Raw genomic sequence first — 9,707 nt, 5'->3', positions numbered from 1 at the left:
CTACAGAACAGGTCCCTTTGGAACAATTGGACTTTGATTCTGATGCTGTATCCTCTGATCTAAATGTTTTAGATTCTGAACTTCCACCCCTCAACTCCACATTGAATGAAAACACTGCAAATCACAGCTATAGGAGCCAATCATTTTATCAGAGGAAAAGACAAAGTATGTTAAATATTTTATTAAAATTTATTTCAGCATTTTTAGATTATTCTCCTATCAATAATAATATGCATTGATACTCTTTCTTTCTTTTACACTTCTTCTTTCCATAGGAATGATTCACAAATATGTGGATTTTGGAGATAAGGATTATAAGTGCATTTACTGTGGTGCACTTTTTTGGCTGAATGAATCCATTGCTAAAAAATCTATAGACAAACAGCCTTTGTTCACTCTTTGTTGTTTGCAAGGAAAAGTTAAACTTCCGATTACCAAACCAACTCCCAACTTTTTAGAAAATTTACTTGATCCGAGCAAAGGCCAAAAAAGCTCAATATTTAGAGACAATATTAGGGCATACAATTCTATGTTTGCATTCACTTCAATGGGAGCCAAAATTGATCATTCAATTAACAATAGGCCAGGTCCTTACATTTTTAAGATTAGTGGGCAGGTTCATCATTTAATGGGATCATTGTTACCACCGGAAGGTGAGTCTCCAAAATTTGCCCAGCTCTATATCTATGATACCTATAATGAAGTTATGAATCGCCTTAATGCAGTTAATCGTAAACAAAATAATACAAATCTTGATCCAAAAGTTGTTGAAGGCCTTATTAAAATGTTTGACCAATCAAATGACTTGGTAAAATTCTTTAGAACAGTCAGGGATAAATTAGAAAGCACTTCTATTAATGATATGAAAGTCAGAATATTGGGAAGACACTTAGATCATGGCAAACAATATGAAAGCCCAACATCTGATGAAATTGCTGGTCTCATAGTGGGAGATATTGGTCTCTTTGACTCAAATAGAGATATTGTGATAGAAAATCAAAGTGGAGAGTTGAAACGAATAACAAAATTAAACCCAAAATTCATGTCTTTACAATATCCTATTCTATTTCCTCATGGTGAAGATGGTTATAGCCCAAATATTAAATGGAATCATGATTTTAAAGGTCATCAGCCAAAAACAGGAAGGGTGCCTATGAGAGCCTTTATAGCCTATCAAATTCAGGAGAGACAATTTGAATTTAGTACAGTGTTGAAAGGTGGTAGATTATTTCAACAATTTTTAGTGGATGCCTATGCAACTCTTGAAGAGGATAGATTAGATTTCATTAGAAAAAATCAAAAAAATCTCAGAAGTGAAGTTTATAAAGGCATTTATGATGCAGTTTCAATGGGTCATAGAAATGCCACTGATCTAGGACAGCGGATTATATTGCCAACCTCACACATTGGAAGTGCTAGATATATGATTAATAATTACCAAGATGCTATGGCAATTTGTAGGCATTATGGAAATCCAGATCTTTTTATTACCTTTACTTCCAATGTCAAATGGCCTGAAATTATTAGAGAACTTCTTAGAAAACCTGGCTGCAAACCAGAGGATAGGCCTGATATCATTGCTAGAATATTCAAAATCAAACTAAATGACTTGGTTGGTTACATCAAATCAGGACAACCTTTCGGACCACTTGCAGCAGGTGAATTTCATCAAAGATAATTTATTCTTTGCTGATTTTCTACCTTTTTAAATACAAATTTAATTAATCCTGTCCTTTTTTTCATGTCTGTTGCATCAAACAGAAGTTCATACGATTGAATTTCAAAAAAGAGGCTTGCCTCATTGCCATCTTCTCATTTGGTTAGAACACGATTTCAAGTCATTGTCTGCAGCAGATATTGACTCAATTATCTCAGCTGAATTGCCAGACAAAGCTGTGGATCCAACACTTTATCATATTGTAGATCAGTTCATGATCCATGGTCCATGTGGTCATTTAAATCCTAATTCTCCTTGCATGCGAGCAAGAAAGTGCTCTAAATATTTCCCAAAGCAATACAAAAGTGAAACTGTTTTTGAAACCAGTGGTTTTCCTACATATAGGCGTCGCGATAATCCTAATAGATTTGTGCTCAAAAATGGAATTAAACTTGATAACAGCTTTATAGTGCCTTACAATTCAGAGTTATTGCTAAGATATAATGCTCATATAAATGTTGAACTGTGTTGTCAATCAATGCTCATAAAATACTTATTCAAATACATCAACAAAGGTTCGGATAGAGCTAGGATAATAATTGAAAACAAGCCACACGATGAAATATTATCCTATCTTAATTGTAGATATATATCACCATATGAAGCTGCATGGAGATTATTTCAATTTCCTATTCACTCTAGACAACCTGCTGTTGAACGATTGCCTATACATCTGCCTTTAAACCAAAGTGTTATCTTCGCTGAAGATCAATCACTTGATTCAATTCTTAACCGAGCCACAATTCAAGATACAATGTTAACCAGTTGGTTTCAAGCAAATAAAAACTATCCTCAAGCACGAAACTTATCTTATTCAGAATTTCCTTCTAAATTTGTATGGAATTCTCGCGATAAGATTTGGACACCTAGGAAACAAGGGAAATCTATAGGGAGAATAGCCTATGTACACCCTGCAGCTGGAGAATTATATTACTTGAGAATGCTTTTAAATTCCCATAAAGGTGCCTTTGATTTTGATGATATAAAAACTCTTAATGGCATTAAACACCCATCATATCAGTCTGCATGTAGGTCTTTAGGTCTGTTAGGGGATGATAAGGAATGGATTGAGGCCTTAGAAAATGTTGTCCACACAGCATCATGCTCTGAATTAAGACAATTATTTGTTACGATCATTTTGTTTTGTGATGTAGCAAACCCTGCATTCATTTTCGATGCTCACTGGCAAATATGTGTGATGATATGTTATATAATCTTAGAAAAACATTTTGTATGCCTAATCTCATTGTGCCACAATCTGAATTACAAAATTCACTTATGTATGAGCTTGAGCTATTGTTTAATGCATCATCTAGCAGCTTGAAAGATCATAATCTTCCAATTCCTGATGAGCACAGCATGTTACAAATTAGGAACAAATTGTTAAGAGAAGAATTAAATTATGATCTTCATCAATTAGCCAATGAGCATTCTGTTTTAATCACTAGACTCAACAAAGAACAAAGACACGTGTATGATTCTGTTATCACTGCCATAAATGAAAAAAAATCTGGTTTGTTTTTTGTTTATGGCCATGGGGGAACTGGAAAGATTTTTTTGTGGCACACAATCATTAATAAAATTAGATCTGAAGGTCAAATTGTTCTAGCTGTTGCTTCGTCAGGTATTGCATCATTGCTCTTACCTGGAGGCAGAACAGCTCATTCTAGGTTTCAAATTCCCCTCAATCTCACTGATTCTTCCACATGTCAAATAAAAAAACACACTCATCTGGCTAAATTGATTGAAAAAGCTGCCTTAGTTATTTGGGATGAAGCACCAATGAATCATAAAGACTGCTTTGAAGCACTAGATAAATCATTATGCGATATTTTATCGGATTTAGATAGTTCAGGTCAACCTGTCCCATTTGGTGGGAAACCTTTTTTACTGGGGGGTGATTTTAGGCAAATACTGCCAGTTATTCCAGGTGGAACAAGGGAAGAAATAATACATGCCACTCTTAACAGTTCATACTTATGGCCCTCTTTCAAAATTTTTTGTTTGAAAGAGAATATGAGGCTGTTAAGAGAGGGGTTAAACATTTAGGAAAGAACAAAACTTGCAGACTTTGCTGCTTGGATACTCAAAATTGGTGATGGTCAAATCTGTGATATAAATGATCCAACAGATGAAGAGGTGTCTTGGGTAGAAATTCCTGCAGATTTATTGATTGACTCATACACAAATCCAATTGAATCAATTTTTTTAGCAGCATACCCAGATTTTCTTACCAACTTTGACAATTATGCTTACTTAAGAGAGAGAGCCATAGTTACACCTAAGAATTCTACTGTCACTGAGATAAATAACTATGCCATCAATTTATTACCAGCGGAAGCCAGAACTTATTTAAGTTCTGATTGTCTATGCTCCACATCTGGAAATTTAGAAAATCTTAGCATGATGTATCCCACAGAATTCCTTAATCAGCTTGAATTCAATGGCTTACCTCCACATACTCTAACTTTAAAAATAGGCATGCCCATCATGTTATTAAGGAACTTAAACCAATCTTCAGGGCTATGTAATGGAACTAGGTTAGTCATAACCCAAATGACTAATAGGGTTATTGAAGCAAAGATACTGACTGGTAGCAACATCGGCCATAAATTCTTTATACCTAGAATCAGCCTCACAGCAACAGAAAAAAAATGGCCTTTCACTTTTAAAAGGCGTCAATTCCCAATTAGACCAAGCTATGCAATGACCATAAATAAGAGCCAAGGACAATCCCTTAAAACAGTTGGTTTATATCTTCCCCAGCCTGTCTTCACCCATGGACAACTATATGTTGCATTGTCTAGGGTTACATCAAGGGAAGGCCTTAAAATAATTATAGACAACAATGGAGAGATGCCAAATAAATACACTAAAAACATTGTCTATAAAGATGTTCTCCAAAATTTAGTTTCAGGTTTCAACTCCTCTCCATGCATATCTAAACATCTCTATATAATTTATACCTATACTTATTTAGCAGAATATATTTCTTTCTTTACTTGCACAAAATATATTTTTTTTTCAGCCCACTGATGCAATGGATATAAGTCCAATAAGGAGCTTGCAACCTCATCAAGACAGACTGAGAATTAGAGTTCGGATCTGCAGGATCTGGAGGCCAAAAGTCTTCGGATCTGACCACCAATTTGCTGGTTTAGAATGCATATTGGTTGATGCAATGGTAAATAAACTCTCCCCATTACTTATTCTACTAATATACTTGTTCCTTTAAACAAATCTAATTTTAAAAAACAGATTGTTTATACCTAAATGTACATCAAACATACTTTCCCAACACCATTTTTCAATGTAAAAACAACTTGCAAAACTGTTTTCCTCCTAAAAAATGTAACTTAACTAACTAACAATCTGTTTTTCCAAACTATTAGATATGAAAAATCAAATGTTCAAAAACAATGCTCCTGACAACCACCTTATACTGCTAACATTATCTAAATATCTCAACAAAATTAAACTAATACTGCCCACCCCCATCTTTTTTAATCAAAATTACAACATATAATTAAAGCATCATTTCAACCTTTTAAATAACAAAACTCATATATAATTATTTCAAATCTTCACAACCACAATTATCTGCTCAAAAAACCTTACACAATCCCTCTACAAATTGTCTCCACATATCAAATATTCAACTAACTACATTTTTTTTTTAATACTAAATACTAGGTTTATTAATTTATCAAAATTGATATGCTCCACACATACCATGAGTAGTCTAACTAACTTTATATAGCACGAGTATAACTTACTATGCTGTGCACATAACTCATACAAACCAATCAATTCTATGCTCCATTTTCTCATATTTCAATATCATCATTCATTTAGTATTTGCATTTTTTAGATTTATGTATTTTCTTCATTGCTGCAATTCTACCATGATTAACTAACCTTATTTTTCTTCTGAAACAAGGGTGATGCAATTCAAGCAACAGTCAAAGAGATTGACTATGATTGTGTCGCTCCAAAGATACAATATGGAGCTACCTATGACATCAACTGCTTTCACACAATCAAAAGCAGATCAGTCTACAAAGTTGTTCCTCATGCTGCTGCTATCATTTTCAACGAGAGAACCATATTCAAGAGATTGACAGTTGTTCAACCAAAAATTCCAGCACACCGTTTTCACCTCATGGATTACAATCAACTATCCGCACGGATAAATACAACCACCATTCTAACAGGTGCTCATCAGAACACATATTTAATCCCATTATTTTCATTAACTTTTTTTATTCTCTTACACCACTCAAATTATAATTGCACACTTCTCTTATACACTTTAAACATCTGACTATCATTTTTTCATGCATTGGAAGATGTGATGGGACACATAACTGCAATACAGCATTTGGAACAAAAGATGATTGAGAAAACAAGGTTGGAGAGCAAATGTGAAGTGTATATAGAAAACATCAGGTACAACCATTAACCAAATCCTTACAAATTTAACGCTTTTATGATCACCATTAAAATATTTTCTCCTGCATTTATTGTTGCAGCCATCAAACAATTAGAATAACACTATGGAGCGATGCAGCAAAGAATTTTGATCATGCTGCTATAGAACAGTTGCCGCCACCAACTTTTATCGTTTTCACAAGCGTCAAAGTGAAAGAATATCAAGGTAACTGATACCTTTTCTCAACTTCCTATTATTTGCATCTCCAATATTCATTACAAAAACTCTCTAATCTTTCTTTTAACCATGCACAGGAAAACCTGTTCTTAGCAGCACTAACTCAACCCTGTATTTCATCAATCCACCAATACCAGAACTTGAATCCTACAAGATTGCGTAAGATTTTTAAAACTTTTTCAATATACCAATTGTACTTTTGTAATATAACTCTCTAATTCAATCTTTTTCACAACAACAATTCAGTTTCAAAGATGATGCAGTGGCTGTCAAAGTACTTCCACCTTCAGCAATGGTACACCTTCCTTATCAACAATTAAAAGAGAGTCAAAAGGTGGATATAGCGGAATTGAATATACTTGATCCAGATTTGCACAAGGTAATGCACATTCGCAACAAAATCTTATAACCATCTACAATTTTTTTATTCTTTTGATTATCAGCCACAAACTCTCAATAGTTTCACATTTTTGACACGATTATTATAATATACTCTTTCATAATATCATAACTTACACACTTTTACTGGTTTGGCATCTTTAGTGATGTTCACATGTCTGCTTGCCTTTGTGAAATATAAAGTCTCTAAATATCTGCTCACTACCTAACTACATTGCTTTACACTGGTTACCAGCAATACATATCCATTCTAACAAACTAATTAATCACAAGCACTTGCACAATACAAACTTTCTCAAACTGACCATCCTATACCTGCACCAAATACACCTTACTAAACAATGCTTACACAGACCTATCTATACCAATTAACTACAGATATTAATATTAACTAACTGCCACCTAACAACTAAAGTCCTTATAAAATAACTATAACTTAGACATTAGCAACATAAACATAAAATACTTATAATCATCTATTATATTTCCACAAAATGAAACATTGAATATAACATCCTTATAATTATGGAACATCAATTTTTACATCAAATGATTACAAACTTTTTCTAAACCCTGTATTCCACAATTAACTATAAAATGCTTACAAATATTCAAAAAATGTTTACACTGACTCAATTTTTTTTTAATGTTTTCACTGATACCAAAAACTTTCTACCCATTGTCCACAAACTCAAGCATTTCTACACAACTAAAACCATTAACTTTGGTGCTTCATATAATATGCTAAACAAAAGTTTTATTCAAATTATTCTGCATTTAAACCATTTATAATCCTGCATATCTGTTGCTTAACATAAACCACCAAAAATCAAAATCTCCTCTCAATTAAACCATTATCAAATTGTCTATTTTTTGTTATACACTTCATATAATTTACTTAAACAGCCTATTTTCCTAATTGCATCATCATTATCATTTATGCACATCTTTATCAAAACAAATAGGTCAGGTCATACATTTTAAATCTTTCATTTCATGTAAACATCTTCAATACCCTGATTATGTATTTCCAACAACTTATAGGACAAACTGATTATCTGCCGTGCAACCATTACACAGTTCAACACAAATGCTGGATGGTGGTACAGAGCGTGTCCAACTTGCCACAAACAAGTCAAGCCTTCACCTCAAAGTGATGAACTCATTTGTCCAAGACATGGCACCCTCAGCACACTTCCTATTCCTTGGTAACCAATTTTTTTTTCTTTCTTTTTACCTTTAGCAAACAATTATACACTGTATGCTTCACAGAATATAATCGCTCTGTATGATTCTTAGTGGTACATCAAATGCATTCATACAAAATAGCATGCATACTACACATTTACTAAATCTATATTTACCATCTATAATACACATCCATAATCACTATTTTCATCAATAACAAATCCCTTAACACACACCTTCCATAATTAAAGTATATATAATCACTTTTCTGCATGCACTTCATCTCTATTAAGAAATAAACATAATATTACCAAAATACAATGTTTAAGTTTCAGACCTAATAACATTTCCACAACTACAAACAATCAAATAAAAATTAAACACATCTATATACCACCAATAGAATATCTTTAACCTTCTTATACTTTCTTAACTTGCATTCATCAATTGAACAATGGCTGCTGGCATTCAAAATACAGGTTCAAGGTCAGCTTCGCAATTGCAGATGCAACTAACACAACCAGTGTTATCATAATTGGAGACCCCGCTGAACAACTCTTTGGAATATCATGCTTCAGCTTGGTTGTTGAACAAGGCTTTAGTGACCAGAGTCAATTCCCAGATCACATCCTTCGACTTAGAGGCCAAACTAAAAATTTCCAGATCAGGTTTGGCAGCATGAAAAATGATTTCAAAAGAAATGACCTTCTCATCCACGCTGTTTTTGATGATGAACCCCAAGTCCTTGAACAACCCTCTCTTCCCACAGATCAACAGATGGTTATACATGCAATGGAAGAAATGAACCAAAAAAATCTTCTTTCCACCCCATCACCTACTTTCAAAAAATTTCCACCAAAAACACCTTCTGGTTCATCAAGGACTTCCACAAAATACCCCACTCTCCCATCACCCAAAAAAGCTGCAGTCAAAAGGGCTCTTTTCACTTCTCTAATGAATGTGAGGAAAAAATTCAAAAGGTACCCAATCTCTAAAACCTCTAACCCCTCATCCTAATACTATTCAAGTTATAACACATTTCTCTGAATTCTAACATGCATTCCTTTTTTCCCTGTTGTTCCAAAAACCATCTCCAATAGAGAAGCAGCAATTGAAGAAATCACTGGCGCAGAGACAGCTACAAATCCAACACCCACAGAGGACATTTCAAGCCCAGATGACATCCCTCTCGTGGCCTTCAAAAAAAAAAACAGCAAAACTCACAGCCAGGTATAACCCATGCTCAGATGATGAGTTAGAATAGTGTTGATCACCACTGCATACTTACACAATTTTTGGTGTGATATTATCACATTCAGATGAACCCAACTAAAAGCTACACTTCATAGCCATAAATTGCTTGGTGCAATAAGTAATCTTATTAATCAGCAACCATGGTTTTTTACTACTTTTGATGCCATGCAGAAATTGGGTTATTTCTTTTTCAAGCAATGGTAAATAGTTTTCCAATTCACTGCATGGAGAATACTTGAATTTGAAAGAAAATGTTTTTTACAAGGCATGAGCAAAAAAAATTAACTTGGCCTATCTGTATATAAAATCAAGTATATACTCTGCATCTTATATTCTCATAAGCTTTTCATGGTTCAGACTTGAGAGAGAAAACTAATGAAAATGAAGTTTATTGAGCCCTTGACTGACATATCATAATGTATCAATTTGACCAAACATATATTCTTACCTGCATTCTTCATTTTGATTCATCTTATACAT

At 33.7% G+C, this 9,707-nt stretch overlaps 3 protein-coding genes across 3 annotated transcripts; all 3 read left to right on the top strand.

Moving 5' to 3' along the window:
- The first annotated feature begins 529 nt into the window (after positions 1–529).
- Positions 530–1,678, top strand: LOC147293597 (uncharacterized). The gene has a single exon (XM_086231092.1). The coding sequence runs from the start codon at positions 530–532 to the stop codon at positions 1,676–1,678; it is 1,149 nt and encodes a 382-aa protein (XP_086087218.1).
- A 2,442-nt stretch (positions 1,679–4,120) lies between these two features.
- Positions 4,121–4,753, top strand: LOC147293596 (uncharacterized). The gene is made up of 2 exons (XM_086231091.1): positions 4,121–4,652; positions 4,746–4,753. The coding sequence occupies exons 1-2, from the start codon at positions 4,121–4,123 to the stop codon at positions 4,751–4,753; spliced, it is 540 nt and encodes a 179-aa protein (XP_086087217.1).
- Positions 4,754–4,757: 4 nt separating this feature from the next.
- Positions 4,758–9,226, top strand: LOC147293595 (uncharacterized). Its single transcript, XM_086231090.1, has 9 exons — positions 4,758–4,901; positions 5,658–5,931; positions 6,067–6,166; positions 6,250–6,374; positions 6,464–6,545; positions 6,633–6,765; positions 7,830–7,993; positions 8,453–8,953; positions 9,074–9,226. The coding sequence occupies exons 1-9, from the start codon at positions 4,758–4,760 to the stop codon at positions 9,207–9,209; spliced, it is 1,659 nt and encodes a 552-aa protein (XP_086087216.1). The 3' UTR covers positions 9,210–9,226.
- Positions 9,227–9,707: the final 481 nt, after the last annotated feature.

This window comes from Dryas octopetala, chromosome 2 (assembly GCF_963921425.1).
Source record: "Dryas octopetala chromosome 2, drDryOcto1.1, whole genome shotgun sequence".
Classification (NCBI taxonomy): Eukaryota; Viridiplantae; Streptophyta; class Magnoliopsida; order Rosales; family Rosaceae; genus Dryas; species Dryas octopetala.
Note: the sequence above shows the minus strand (reverse complement) of the source record. Positions and strands in the feature narration are given on the sequence as shown.